The sequence below is a fragment of the Puma concolor genome, chromosome A2, assembly GCF_028749965.1.
Source record: "Puma concolor isolate L17-30 chromosome A2, mPumCon1.1.hap2, whole genome shotgun sequence".
Classification (NCBI taxonomy): domain Eukaryota; kingdom Metazoa; phylum Chordata; class Mammalia; order Carnivora; family Felidae; genus Puma; species Puma concolor.
This window is the reverse complement of record NC_141668.1, coordinates 158296283-158310539: the sequence shown is the minus strand read 5'-3', so window position 1 is coordinate 158310539 and position 14257 is coordinate 158296283. Positions and strand designations below refer to the sequence as shown.

Below are 14257 nucleotides of genomic sequence, written 5' to 3'. Positions count from 1 at the left end.
GGTTACCAAGCAGGACAGCCTCCGGCTGAGACTAACACCAAGCAGATTAAAAGCACGTGGATTTTATTTACACACACGTGGGAGCCCTTATGAGAAAAAGGAAGACTCGAGAAATAATTAGGCCCAAGTGCTTCTTTACTAGGTTGAACACAGGGAGGCAATGATGGAAAAGCAACTAAAGTATATAGGGATGAGCCGCTCAGACGCCCTTTTCTATGAAATTATTCATTGATCTCCCATTGTCTCTCAGCCAGCAACTAGGAATCTTCCGATAGAAATGATCAAATGGTCAGACCATAAAGCCAGATTCCCAGACTCTCACACCCCCAATGCAGGTGACAATATCCATCATAAAGGCATCAAAGGCAAAGCACACATCTATAGAGAGGAGAACAAAGGCGAGAACAATAAACAGTGAAATTATCTTACCCCTTGGGAATCATCACAACTGTAGCCACCATGAAATGTACTTGCCTATTGACAAAGCCTACCTGACTCTGTCCTGTGAACAGTGTGATGTTTTCCCCACCTTTGGGCCATTTTGGAGGTTTTTCCACCAAGATGCAGTAAAATCTAGTGCCTGGAATACCAGGCTGTGGCACTTGACAGCAATAGGGAGTGCCAAAGGACAATTTTCCAAAAAAAAAAAAGAAAAGAAAAGGTAAAATCACAACTCTCCTACAGATTAAAAAAAATTGAGCACATGTTAAAAATTATTAACTCATTATTTTTTTAAGCACGGGAAATTGTACATTTTTTAATGTTTTTATTTTATCTTATTTTTGAGAGAGAGAGACAGAGTGCAAGTGGGGAAGGGGCAGAGAGAGAGAGAGGAAGACACAGAACCTGAAGCAGGCTCCAGGCTCTGAGCTGAGCTGCCGGCACAGAGCCTGACTTGGGCCTGACTCTGGGCGGGAACTCACAGACCGTGCGATCATGACCTGAGCTGAAGTCAGACACTCAACCGACTGAGCCACCCAGGCGCCCCATCTTAACTCATTATTAATGAGGAGAACCGATCAGATGTTAAAACCATTTCAGAGGGGATCCAAACAAGAAGCAAATTAGGAATAGTAAAATAAATGTGCAAATTAATGGAACAAAGATTAGGGGAAGTGTCTCTCCACCTGGCTGAATTTATTTGCATGTCTCGAAGCAAAAATTATTTTTCCCTGTAATCATGTAACTACAGAGTTTATAAAAAATCTTCCATAGAAATCAAAATCAGAAACCCCTGAAGGGTTTAAAAAACATTTTTTAAATTTAGATTTTATTTTTAAGTAATCTCCACAAAGTGGGGCTCCAACTCACAACCCGAAGTTCGAGAGCCATACGCTCCACCAACTGAGCCAGCCAGCGCCCCAATAATTTTTTTATTGTATAGGGGCATATAGCAAAATAGTTTAGTTGTTGCAGACCACAGTCTTTGTTGCGACTCCTCATTGTAGTGAGGGTAGACAATACAGAAACAGAATGAGCATGTCTCTGTTCCAATAGAATTTTATTTACGGATCCAGAAATTTGATTTTCGTGTAATTTTCATGCTACGGAATCTTATTTTGATTTGTTTCCCCAACCATTTGTAAACTGAGAAAAGGAGGTGAAAAGGAACTGAAAAGGAACAAAGGCTTTAATCCGGGGTCCCAGAATCACACTTCAGGAAGCACAGATTCCTGAGTAACCAGAAAAGTGTCCCTCTCATGTGGGGAAGCAAACTTAAAAATTTTATGAGCAACTGCTTGTAAAACGATTGCTGTCCAGCCCAGCTCAAGAGTTCATTAGTTGCAAAGTAAAATGGAGCTTCAAAACGGATTCTCTCGGGTCCAGAAATTTTATTTCAACTATTTCACACACTTAAAAACAGCAATAGGATTTGGCCCACAGGCCACAGTTTGCGACACCCTGGCTCCTTCTAAGCCACAGCTTTCCACTGAAACTCCTATTTTCCCCTACAGGAACACGGGAGATAAAATAGGGATATAATTGTTTGTATAACTGCTGGGAAATAAATTAATGCATGTAATGTGCCCAGAACGGTGCCTAACGTTTTAATTGTTATTATTATGGAACTGAGGTCAGATACCCAGCTAAAGTCAGGACCAAGGTCAATGTCCGGATCAGCCTCCAACTGGGCCGCGCGCGTATCAGAACTGTATCTCTCCCCCAGTTCCGTGAGTCTCTGCGGGATTAGACTTCTGCCGCGGGAGCGGTCGTGGTCACGGGTCGCATTCCTTTTCAGGAATTCCGGGAGAATCTGAGAACCTGGAGGGCAACTAAAAAGGAGAACAAAATTGACCATCTCAACACAGGAGGCTGGACAACCGGCAGTGATTCGCCGGTATAACGCTTGTCTGTGATTGGTCAGTGCAGTAGTGGGTTGGTCGGTAAGAGTGTGGCGACGGCTGTCCATTGGCCGGCGCAGAAAGGGGCGGGGAAACGAGGGACAGTCAGCCTTTGATATGCGTGTTGCAGTGAGACGCCTATTTGCGATTGGTCCGTTGGGTGCGGAAGGCAACGACTGGCTTCATTCAGCGATCGGCCCGGGGATGGGATGCCGGTCTTTTATTGGCTAATACCTCTCGAGGCCCGCAAAATCGAGCGACCTGCGGTCAGTGATTGACTGGCGAGGACTGGGGCGGGCGTGCAGAAAGCGAAGACAGAGTGCGATTGGCCAGCACCGGGAGGGCGGCGATCCCGGCGCGGGTTCCAGAGTAGCGGCGGGCTATGGCTTCCGGCGGCAGGCACTGGCTGCGCGGTCTGTGGGCCGTGGGGCAGCCCCTGTTCCAAGGTCGTGCGCTGCTCGTCACCAACACGCTGGGCTGCGGTGCTCTCATGGCGGCCGGGGACGGCGTGCGCCAATCCTGGGAGGTCCGCGCCCGGCCTGGCCAGAAATTCGACCCGCGGCGCTCAGGTGAGGAGGCCGGCGCTATACTGGCCCCTGGCCCCCTAGGATCTTTGGCCCCAACCTCAGATTTGGAGATCCCCGACCCGTGGCCCTAATTCCCGGCAGGACCCTTGACCTTGGCGTGCACCCGAGACCCTCAAAACCCACCCTCGGGTCTCCACCTCGGGGTCTCTGTCCCGTCCCCACTCCAGGTCTCCCATCTCCTCCTACTTCCTGGTCCCTGCCTCCTCCCATATCCAGTTTCTGTCCGCTTCCACCCGCCAGGCCTCGTCCCCACTCATCCCCTTGTCAGCTTCCCTCCCTTCTGCACAGAGACCAAACCGCACCCGGGGTAGTCGAGATCTCAGCCTCCGGACCCAGTCAGCCTGGGATTGTGCCCCGGCCCCACGCTTCCCAACCCGCTGTGCCTGTTTCCTCGTCCGGAGAGCAGGGCAGCGGTAGAACCTGCTCAGAGGGTGGTGAAGGGGATGAGAGAAAACGGGAGAGGAGCCACTGGGACGGTGCCTGGCAGTGGGGCTTGTAATGGAAGATCGTACGGCTGGGCTCAGGGAGAACTTCGGGTTAATCAGGGAGGGAGGTTAACCAGGGAGGGAATGGATGGGGGGATTTGCTTGCCTGACGTGCCCTCCCCCCCCCCCCCCCCGACTCTTGGACTGCTCTCAGCTAGCATGTTTGCAGTGGGCTGCAGTATGGGCCCCTTCCTGCACTACTGGTACCTCTGGCTGGACCACCTGCTCCCAGCATCCGGCCTCCGTGGCCTCCCAAACGTCCTCAGGAAGGTCCTCATCGACCAGCTGGTGGCCTCTCCCATGCTAGGCGTCTGGTACTTCTTAGGTAAGGAGCCTTGTGAGCTTGGGCTTTGCCCCTCCATACGTCAGGAGGGGCATAGCCAGCTTTGTGTTAAGAAGAATGCTGAGGTGCCTTTCTGACGTGCTCTTCTGTGAGTGGCTCGGGCCTGGGTGCTGTGTCCCAGTGGTAACAGGACAGACCCGTCGGGGGCAGGTATGAACGGCAGAATCAGACAATGATCCTTAGTGTAGGAGGGATGAGGACAGGATCAGGTGGGCCCAAGGCAATGGTTGGGAGGGCTGCCCAAAGGAGAGGACACTCAGCTGAGACCTGAAGGAGCCAGCAGGCATGAAGAACTGCCCGTGCAAAGGCCCTGGGGCTGAAGGAAGAGTTGCTGGGGCTGGGGTTGATGTTGATGGGGTGCAGGGGGTTGATGTTGATGGGGTGCAGTCATCCAGCCCTTGACTCTAGGATGAGTTTCCCCCATCCTCCCCACCCCTTCCCCCCAGGCTGTTTCCTCTGTGGAAGGCAGGAAATAAAACAGCCTCAGGAAGGGTGCATTTTCATCCTTTGGGGTGCGTGTTTATTTATAACCTCTCCCTCACTGGAACCGACTCGTTCTCCGCCCCAGTCACTCTGCTGTGTGTGGCCCTTCCCACCACAAGGCTTTTAAAACATGGTCTGTCTGCCGGGGACACTGGCCTTCAGGGCTCCTGCCCCATCTACTCTATCACCGGTACTCCCCAGCCTCTGACACTCCCATTTTTTGGTTTCCTTCCCAGGCCTTGGCTGCCTGGAGGGCCAAACCCTGGACGAGAGCTGCCAGGAGCTGCGGGACAAGTTCTGGGAATTCTACAAGGTGGGCAACGCCCACCCCCTCGGGCCCCGCCCTTCCCTCGCGGCCACGCCCTCAAGGCCCTGCCCCTGACCACACTCCCTCCCTCCCCTTAGGCCGACTGGTGCGTTTGGCCAGCCGCGCAGCTGGTGAACTTTCTCTTCGTGCCCAGCCAGTTCCGAGTCACCTACATCAATGGCCTGACGCTGGGCTGGGACACGTACCTCTCCTACCTGAAGTACCGGGTGAGCACGGTGGGTGCACCAGGCACCCAGGGGACTCCTCAGGGGCCACACGTGTGAACCCCCAATGGCAATGCATCTGCTCTCCACGGTGAGGTCCTCCTGTGCCTGTGACAGTCCACAAACCACAGTAGGTGGGTGGGGAGCTGATCACCAGCAGGGTAAAGACCGAGCCCCTCTCTGCTGTTTGATGTGACCTTGGCCAGGTCCCTGCTGAGTGTTTCCCGCAAGATTGAGCACAGCCACAAGACTGGAGGATGAGGGCTCACTTGGCGACGAGGAGTCCAGAGGGGTGTGTGACCAGACCTTCTTGCACGGACGGACCCTGGGCCCAAGGTGGGGACACAGCCCATGCCCTTAGAGCAGGGCCGAGCCTGGAGTTGACCTCCAGAATCTGGGGCCTTAGGCGGGGCTGAGTGGCCTCCAGTATCCTGCTCGGGTCACGGGCTGTGGAAATTCTATTAAATTATCTTGTCATTGAAATTGCTGTGGATGACCAAGGCCACCGTTGGCAGGCCGGCACTCATAGGGACATGGCGTCATCCATTCACTTTATTGGGTGTGTGTAGTGTGGTCATGACATCTCCTGGGGATCCGAGGGGCACGTTTGACACTCATGACGTCCGAGCAGGTCTGGTGTTTTGGGGGGGGGGGGGGTCCCAGGGTGGCGAGTACCCACAGCAGCCCTCACCTCTAAAAAAGGGTAAAACTTTGGGGGTGAGGAGCCAGGTGGGTCACTGCCTGGCTCTGATCCACCCCGTGGTCCATGCTGAGACCCCCCCCCCCCAGAGTGGCCTTGGCCCAGCGAGTCACAGCCAAGAGGCTGGCCAACCAGACTACCTCCCATCACCCAATGAGCCTGCCCTGGGGTGTCATCGGGCCCCCTCTTCAAAACCAGTAACTCTCGATGGGGGGTGAATTTTAAAAAAGGTGGGGTCTTGAGAGGAGGGGAAGCGGTGAGTTCACAGGGCCACGACACGCCACGGCAGAGTGGGGACAGGGCTGTATGTACAGGGTGGGACGTGGGATGGGCAGGGAGCCCGTGCCCCTGGGGGACATCTCCAATAAATAAATAAATAACTACAATAATAAATAAGGGTGAGGGGCCAAGTGGGGGCAGAGGTCTCGCGCCCTCGGCCAGTGGGGGCTGGATCAGGCCCGGGGGGGGGGGGGGAGGGCGAGGGTGGGGGCAGGGCAGCTCTCAGCAGGCGCAGTCCTGGTGCGGAGGCGCCTGCTGGTCCGTGAGCTGTGGGCCCTGCTTGGCACCCGTGACTGCAGGGTCGGCCGTGTCCAATGACTCGGACATCTTCTCACAGATGACGTCCACCAGGCGCTCAAAGGTCTGCTTGACATTAATGTTGTCCTTGGCGCTTGCCTCAAAGAACTCAAAGCCTGTGGTTTGGGAAGGGAGGGGTGAGGACCCTGGTCTTCTGCCTCCCAGAGCCCCTTCTCTGAGGGCAGGGAACATCTGGAGATCCCCAGTGCCGACCACCTGTCAAAGGCACCAACAAGCCCTCTAGGGAAGCAACACTAGGCCGGGTGGGCCCTGTTGCTTGTATTCCTTCCCGCACCCTCAGACGGTCCCTTCTGGTCTCCAGGCCCCTGGCAAGACCTACTTCCTTGCTCCCGCCAGCCGACCCAGCCTGTGCACTGACCCTGGCAGCATCTGACATTCCCATCCGCCCGTGCCCTCCCCCGCTTATGTACCCTCTGGCTCCCTGCGGCCTCTCCGGAGGATCCGTGTGGTTCGGACCCTGCACGATCGGCCACGTTTCCTCCAAGTGGCCCCCGTGGCCCCGCCGTGTGAAATGACTCGCCAAAACACCCCCGATCTCCCCCACCTGTGGCCTTTGCCTAAGTTGTTCCCTCTGCCCGAGAGAGCACCCTCTGCTCAAGCACCAGATCCAGTGCCTTCCCCCAGGTCTTCCCTACTCCAGGCAGAGCTTGCCCCCCTCCCCAGGCACTCCCCCAGCCCAGCCCCCCGTAAAATGAGGTCCTTCAGGCCCAGCAACCCGACAGGAGGCCGGGCAGCGAGGGGATCCGAATGAATCAGTAACTCCCTGCCTGGTGAACTCCTATGCATCCATCAAGGTCCATCTCACGGCTCCTGGATCAGGGCCATTTGCAGAAAGCGTGAATTGTCTGCATTCAAATCCAGGCCCTGTCCTGGCTCTGCCGTGAGATCTTGGACGCGTCCCCTCCCTTTCAGGGCCTCGCTGTCGCTTTCCTAGCCTGGAGGTGTGCGGCCCCACGAGGCACTCACCAAGGTGGTCAGCCAACTGCCGGCCACGTTCCGACGACACCACCCGTTCATCTTCCATGTCACACTTGTTCCCCACCAGCAGCACCTGGGCATTGTCCCATGAGTAGGTCTTGATCTGGGTCGACCTGGAGGAGGCGGTGACAGGTGGGGTCAGGGCTGGGAGGATCCTGCCTCCAGCGTCCTTTTGTCTCCTCCCTCCCTCACCCCACTCTAGTCCCCCACCTCCTGATTATTCCTTGAACTTGGCAGACTTGGTCCCTCCTTCCAGCCTGTGTCCTGCCAGGAACACGCTTCTGAGGCTCCCAGACCTTCGAAACCCCTTTCAAGCAGCCCTCCTTCCCAGATCCCTGTCCCCCAGAGAGAATTTCTCCCTTCTCTGCAAACTCAGAAATTTCCTTAAAACTTAGCATTACTTTGGGCAGGAATGTAAACGTTTATATCCTTTCACCTATGAGAACTGTCCTATTCTCTGCCCCCGCCCTGACTTTTTCTCTACATGTTTCATATTTCATTCTTCCATCTGAAATGAAACCCTTTTTTTTCCCCTTAGTTCGAGCCAATGCTACCAAGCTTTAATGATTACAGACTGATGGCAGGTCTGAGAATCTAGTATTCACATTTCTGCCAGGGCAGCTGGGGCTTCGCATCAAACCCAGTTCTGAAGACAGTCTACGAGGGGATGGGGTGTGCTCACCAGTCCTGCACGGCGTTGAAGGACTCCTCGTTGGTAATGTCATACATGAGGATAAAGCCCATGGCACCCCGGTAGTAGGCCGTGGTGATGGTCCGGTATCGCTCTTGCCCTGCTGTGTCCTGGGGAAGAAAAGACAGGGGTCAGAGAGGACCCACACATAAGCTCCTCAGAATGGAAATAAGCCCTGAGGTTGTCCAGCCCAGCCCCCCTGGGGACCAGAGGTGGCTCAGGGAAAGCAGACTGGCCACGTACATCGTGCTCCATCATCCTCCAGAAGCAGGCACCTACAGAATCATTCCATCACTCCTTCAACATACCTGGGCAGTGACCTGTGCCACACCCTGTGCGGGGCACTGGGGGCACAGCCGTTAACAAAATGGACAAAAATCACTGCCTTGTGAAACTGACAACCCGGGATAGGAAACAGACGATAAACACATAAAAAAGAAGAAAACGTATCCTATGTTGGAGGGTGATAAAGACCGAGGAGAAAGAGAAAGTTGGATAAGGAAGGACAGGCAGTGCAGGCGAGGGTATGGTTTTAAAAGCTGAAGGAGGGGCGCCTGGGTGGCGCAGTCGGTTAAGCATCCGACTTCAGCCAGGTCACGATCTCACGGTCCGTGAGTTCGAGCCCCGCGTCGGGCTCTGGGCTGATGGCTCGGAGCCTGGAGCCTGTTTCCGATTCTGTGTCTCCCTCTCTCTCTGCCCCTCCCCCGTTCGTGCTCTGTCTCTGTCTGTCCCATAAATAAATAAAAACGTTGAAAAAAAATTAAAAAAAAAAATAAATAAAAATAAAAGCTGAAGGAAAGGAGGAGGGACCCATGTGGGGATTAAGGGAGAGACAATCCAGGCAAAAGGCACAGCCCAGGCAATGGCCCCGAAGTGGGTCTGTGCCTGGAACATCTGAGGAACAGTAAGGAGGCGGAGGTGGAAGGAGACTGACCAGGCAGGGGCTCCCAGACCGGGGGAGGGGGGTTACTCCTAAGCCAGGGGACAGGTATGGGTTTTACCCTGAGTGAGGTAGGGGCCATGGGAGAGCAAGAAGCAGAGAAGGGAAGGCTCTGACTTGGGATTTAACAGGTTCCCTCAGGCCTCTGTGGGGTTAAGGGAGGTGACCAGTAGACCCCGGGGGAAAGTGCCTGCTCCTGTCCCAGGGAACGAGGTTGGGGGGCCAAGATCCAGCTGAAACCGAATACAGACTCATATGAAAGAGCTTAAAGATGGGGAAACTGAGGCACCAAGCCAAGTGATGCTCTTGACAATAGCAAGGCACAGGAAAGGACCCAGCATTTGCTCCTTCCCCACACCCAGAGAGCAGTGATTAGGCACCCATGGGAGAACAACAGCACTCTATTCTGGGCCTCTGGCTCCCGGATACACAGGAGGCACCTGATAAATGCCCAGTGTGTGAACGAATGAATCCAGACAGGGAACAGACAAAGCTGGGGCTGCTTTTCTGGGAAGGGAAAGCGAGAGACAGGAGCTCCCCAGCTGGACCCACCCAGATCTGCAGCTTGATCCTCTTGTCGTTGCGGTAGATGGTCTTGACCTTGAAGTCTATGCCCACAGTGCTGACAAAAGCAGGCGTGAAGGAATCGTCTGCATAGCGGAATAGGAAAGACGTCTTGCCCACGCTGCTGTTGCCAATGATGAGGATCTTGAACATGTAGTCGAAGTTCTGGTCCGAGGACTCCTTCTGCCCATAGCGTGAGTCTGTGGCGGACGCCATCTGGGTGTGTGGGGTGTAGGTGAGGTTGAGGAGTCCCCTTCCACCACCAACTGCCTAAGCCCCAGGCACAGGGTGCAGAGAACTCCAGAGCTCTTGAGGGGGACTAGTGTTTTGAGATTACCCTTATCTCATTAGAAGCCCCAGTGCTAATGGTGGGGCCGTGGCAAAGGACGGCGGTGACCTTGAAAGGCCGGAAGTGTCAGAGGAGGAGCTCAGAGAGGTGGGGGTAGGGACACCCCAGCAAGCCCCTCCAGCACGCCCTCGGCCCAGGTCCCAGGTCCGACTGTAATCCTAAACCCTAAGGCTAGGCGGGTAGGGGTGACTGCAGCCGGCCCCGCCCCCCATCAATCATTCATGTTCCTCAGAACGGAGCTGCTCGGGCGCACGTGCACACGCGTGTACGATCCCGCGGGGATGCGAGTCGCAGCACCCCCTTCCCATAGACTCCCAAGATAGGAGAGATCGGGCTAAAGCAGCTGGTCATGTGACAGGCACGGGGCGTGCACACGTTCACGTGCACGCAGCAGGGAACACAGCCGTACACGCGTGTGCACATGAGAGTCGAATACACTCGACGCACAGGAAAGAGACGCAGACACTTGTCTGCACACCAACACGCATATACAAATGTGACAAGCCCACCCGTAAGCAGGACGCCCTCCACCCATGCAGGCGTGTACACGTCACCCACGCGGGCACGCATTCCAGTGCACGTATGGACACGGCGTGCACGTACATCACAGTCCATGCGTCTCCTTCCACACGCGTGCAGCACGCACTCACGGGAGTCGGGACACCCACAGGGTCACACGAGCATACCCTGGTACATAAGCAAAAGGGTATGCACACAAACCCGCCGGCACAGGCGGGCGCGCACACGTGTGTTCACACCACGCGCACGCGCACGCACAGAACCTCCCGCGCGCAAAGCTTCCCGCAAGGCACTCGCCTCCCCTCCCCCTCCGCCGCAGAGCCCGAGGGTGGGGGGTGGGGGTGAGATTCCGGCAGGTAGGGGGAACCAGGGCCCTACCCTTACAAGGGCTGTGATCGCCGCACCCTTCTTCCCATTTGACCCTAGCCAACCTCGTCCCCTACCCTGCAAGCCCATCAGTCAAATGAAGGTTATGTAGGTGTTCGCTGAGGCGGCGAACCAGGCCGCCCGGGAACTCACCGTGCCCTGCACCGATGCGGTGGTGACCCTAGCGGTGGCGACTTTTCGGCAGCTGTGGTGACAGGGCCCCCGTGAGTTGATATGGGGCTGCGCGACAGGGGCAGCGGCGGCGGCAGCAGCGGCTCAGGCCCCTGCAGTCCGCGGTGACGTCCTGCAAAGAGTGAGGCGGGGCCTCATATGCAGATGTAGCCGTGACGCCATCCTGGGGCGGAGCCGCGCTTGGAGAAGTAGCCCACTGACGCACACAGAGCCAGGGGGCGGGGCTCCCACGCAGATTAACCCACGAACGGGGCGGGGACCAGTGTGCTCAGCCAATAGTGCGCGGGGGCGGTGCCTACCTGCCCCGCCCCCTCTTTGCGTCATGGAGGCGGGGGCGAGTGGCGTCCTGTCACTGGCTCAAGCTCCGGAGCGACGGACTGAATAGCCGATCAGAGATAATCACCTTTCTGCTCTTGTCCAATAATGGTTCCCATATGGTTGCAGGGATGAGAGGTTGAGGCCTTCCTTTGCTAAGCCTGGGTCTTCAGGGGGCGTTCCCGTTCCCCGCCCCCGCCCCCACCCGCCTTTGGCCTGAGACTTCAGCGGACCGCGACCTCTTGTTAAAAACACTCTATTCCCAATTTCAGAAAAGAGGAGCAGACATCCGAGAGATGTTCCATGTCCCCTATTTATGGGGTTCAAAATAAGTACAAATGAAGAAAAAGCGGAGATAGGGGTCAAGAGAGACCAATTTCCGAGGTGTAAGATCCCCAAAGAGGACCGGGCTGGTAGATGCCCGATCCCGTTTCTGAGATGAAAAAGAAGAAAGAAGAAATAGGGATCAAGAGAACCACTTCCTAGAAAAGAAGGAAGGGGCTGACACTACAGGAACCCCTCCTCTCCCTGCGCCCCACTTTCCGGAGAAAAATTCGAAGACGGTGCTGAAGTGGGGCAGAGAAACGGCCTACCTCCTAAATGCCCAAAGCCTGCATTAAAAAAAAAAAAAAAAAAAAAAAAGAAACCAGGAAACAGGGAGGGTCTGAGCGAGGTTCAAATACCCAGCCATAAAGATGGGGCTGGAAGATGCTTTACCCGTGCCTGGTCACTGACTTAGACAGGGGACCCACTCCCTCCATCTGGGGAAAGAAGACTCAAGAGATTGGAGACTTTGGGGGCTGAGCTGCTCACTTATCCTCCCAAATCTTGAGGGGGAAATGTCAGAATTGGAGGGGGGGGCAAGAGAACAAGACCCTTTCCCCCGTTTTGGATCCCTGCCCCTCAACTCCGGTCCCCAGACCCAGCAGGAGGAGCGTGGCCCCAAGAGAATCCTGATTCTTTGATTCCTCCCCGGGCGCTGATGGAGGGGATGGCAGGGGGTGGGTTTCGTCCTGTTTATAAAAAGCTTGCCAGCTGCGGAGGCGCCTAAAGACCAGAATAACTTAGCGCCTAGAGCCGCCCCCCCCTCCCCCGCCCCCTGGAAGTTCGGGGCGTCCCTCGCGTTCCGCTGGCATTTATTTTTATTAAGGGTAACATTTTTGTCCCTCTCCTCCAATCGCACTGTAAAAGTATTACGAACCTACTGCGGAGAGTTGGGAAATTCAGAAAAGCATAAAAAAAATAAACAAAAATAAATTTACCCCCAATCTCCCCCACCCCCAGACCGGCAGTCAGTGGGGCCCCAAGCGCGCTGGGACAGGAACCGGCCCACACCCCCGGCGGAGGTAAGGGCGCGTGAGGCTTCTTGGCTCCCTGACCTCCCAAACGCTTGCTCTGGGCTTTGTACGTGGGTGGCGCTCAGAAATAGCCCACAACACTGTGTACCAGCGTCTGCACAGAATTGTGTTTTCTTTTCTTTTATTTTATTTGTATTTATTTTTATTTTTTCATGTTTATTTCTTTTTGAGAGAGGAAGGGACAGAGCGTGAGCAGGGGAGGGACAGAGAGAGGGAGACACAGAATCCGAAGCAGGCTCTGAGCTGTCGGTGCAGAGCCGCAGGTGGGGCTGGAAACCATGAACCACCAAATCCTGACGTGAGCCGAAGTCGGATGCTTAACCGACTGAGCCACCCAGGCGCCCTGGGAATTTGTATTTTAAAGTAAAAATAATGCAAGGCATTTATTGTTGACGAAGAGCATTCCACTCCAGAATTAGGGATGGTTGAATGGGGGAAATGCTGGACAGCAGGGGAGACCAGACCTGGTGACACAGAGGCCTTAAATCCTCCCAAGTCCCACCCTACTCGGAGTAAACTCTAGACTCCACCCGACAGCCCAGGCCCTCCAGCCAGCTGACTCTCGCCAGCTACCTTCCCGTCTCATCTTTCTCCTCCAGTCAGATATTCCCTCTCGTTCCAGGTGCAACCCTACCTCAGGGCCTTTGCAGCTGCTGTTCCCGCTGCCTGGAGCACACTTCCCCCACCTCCTTCCAAGCCTGGCTCCCTCACCCCCTTCAGATCTCGGATGGACACCCACCTCCCATTTCGGGTCACCTTCCTATCACGTTGCCATATTTCTCCTTCTCCTGACACATCCCCATCAGAAATAATTATTTGACTTGTTTATCCATCAGCCATCTGAGAGTTCTGAGAGACAGGGATTGGTGTCCCCGGCACCTAGACCTGTGGACACAGTAAGTGCCCTGTGATGGTAGGACATGTATGAATGAATGATTGGAGAGAGGCTGCCTTTGGCCACGGAGGCTAGGGAACCTCTCTGAAGAAGTGCCATTTGAGCAGGAACGTGAAGAACAAGCTGTTCCCTCCAGAAAGAGGGAACAGCAAATGTTCACTAAACAAGCTCAAGGGACAGCCTCTTTCCAACTCTCCTTTCCAAGGAGAGGCCCAGGCAACGTCTCCTTAAGAGAAAGGGCAAACTGAGGCCCTGAGAGTCACCCTAGGAGGTCCACAAGGGCCAGAAGTTCCAAGGAGCCCTGAAGCCCTTCTCCAACCTTCCTCTTCAGGTACAGAGTAGGCCACAGAGGCAAAAACTGTGTCCCTTGGTAAGGACCCTAAGCGGGAGAAAGTGGGGGACCTTGAACATGTGAGCAACTTCGCTCACCCCTCTGCAGGCCTCAGTTTCTACATCTGAGAAATGGGAGAAGGAAGAGACAGAGTTAATGTGCACCTCAAGCAGGTAGCTCGGTGCGTGGCTCAGGACACACTCTTCTCAAGCTCAGAGAGGTTAAGAGACTCGAAGTTGTCAATATTCATCTCCAGGGGATACTGAGGATGGTGTGGTGGGCCTGGCCCAGGCCTAGGGGGATCAGGGTGTGGAGACGATGGTGGACATGAATCTAAGAATCCTCGAGAACTTCCACGAGTGCCAGCCTGGGATGGAGGGCCAGGAAGGACCGTGCAGGGGAGGAGACGCTGAGCTGAGACCCAACCAGTGAGAATGAGGGTGGGGGTGAAGCAATCCAGGTGGTTTGGCACGGTATGTGCAAAGGCCCTGAGGTGGGGCCATAACTTGGGGTATGGAAAGCCAGCATGGGTGGAGTGCGGTCAGTAGGAGGGAGAGAGATGCCTGTGACCCAAATTGAAGGGGAACATATGTTCTTATAAATAGGTGGAGAGAAAAAAAACAAAGTAAAAATAAAAATGGGGAAATAAGGTTGAGAGGCTGAAGGCAGATGATCTACAGGAAGGTTATAG

General features: G+C 55.1%; 2 protein-coding genes across 7 annotated transcripts; one reads left to right on the top strand and one right to left on the bottom strand.

Annotated features, from left to right (window-relative positions):
* The first annotated feature begins 2499 nt into the window (after window positions 1–2499).
* Window positions 2500–5254, top strand: MPV17L2 (MPV17 mitochondrial inner membrane protein like 2). Of its 6 annotated transcripts, none has more exons than XM_086698595.1 (5): window positions 2506–2911; window positions 3569–3739; window positions 4477–4553; window positions 4646–4773; window positions 4850–5254. In XM_086698595.1, exons 1-5 carry the CDS (start codon window positions 2725–2727, stop codon window positions 4965–4967), a joined length of 681 nt encoding a protein of 226 aa, XP_086554721.1. In that variant the 5' UTR covers window positions 2506–2724; the 3' UTR covers window positions 4968–5254. The 6 variants fall into 6 exon arrangements, with proteins under 6 accessions (XP_086554720.1, XP_086554717.1, XP_086554721.1 ...); XM_086698593.1 differs by having other exon boundaries at window positions 2508–2911; window positions 4646–4774; window positions 4978–5254; XM_086698592.1 differs by having other exon boundaries at window positions 2510–2911; window positions 4646–4862; window positions 4978–5254.
* Window positions 5255–5305: 51 nt separating this feature from the next.
* RAB3A (RAB3A, member RAS oncogene family) lies at window positions 5306–10803 on the bottom strand. The gene is made up of 5 exons (XM_025916177.2): window positions 10629–10803; window positions 9230–9457; window positions 7729–7847; window positions 7035–7159; window positions 5306–6163 (listed from the first exon to the last, which is right to left on the bottom strand). The coding sequence occupies exons 2-5, from the start codon at window positions 9455–9457 to the stop codon at window positions 5973–5975; spliced, it is 663 nt and encodes a 220-aa protein (XP_025771962.1). The 5' UTR covers window positions 10629–10803; the 3' UTR covers window positions 5306–5972.
* Window positions 10804–14257: the final 3454 nt, after the last annotated feature.

Excerpts from the sequence above, each read along its gene's own strand:
- MPV17L2 (XM_086698595.1), top strand. The coding sequence starts at position 2,725 with ATGGCTTCCGGCGGCAGGCACTGGCTGCGCGGTCTGTGGGCCGTGGGG. Across the intron at positions 2,912-3,568 it reads ATTCGACCCGCGGCGCTCAG|CTAGCATGTTTGCAGTGGGC; the intron begins GTGAGGAGGCCG and ends GACTGCTCTCAG. Across the intron at positions 4,774-4,849 it reads CTCTCCTACCTGAAGTACCG|TCTGCTCTCCACGGTGAGGT; the intron begins GGTGAGCACGGT and ends AATGGCAATGCA.
- RAB3A (XM_025916177.2), bottom strand. The coding sequence starts at position 9,457 with ATGGCGTCCGCCACAGACTCACGCTATGGGCAGAAGGAGTCCTCGGAC. Across the intron at positions 7,848-9,229 it reads GGATCAAGCTGCAGATCTGG|GACACAGCAGGGCAAGAGCG; the intron begins GTGGGTCCAGCT and ends TTTCTTCCCCAG. Across the intron at positions 6,164-7,034 it reads GCAGTTGGCTGACCACCTTG|GCTTTGAGTTCTTTGAGGCA; the intron begins GTGAGTGCCTCG and ends CCCAAACCACAG.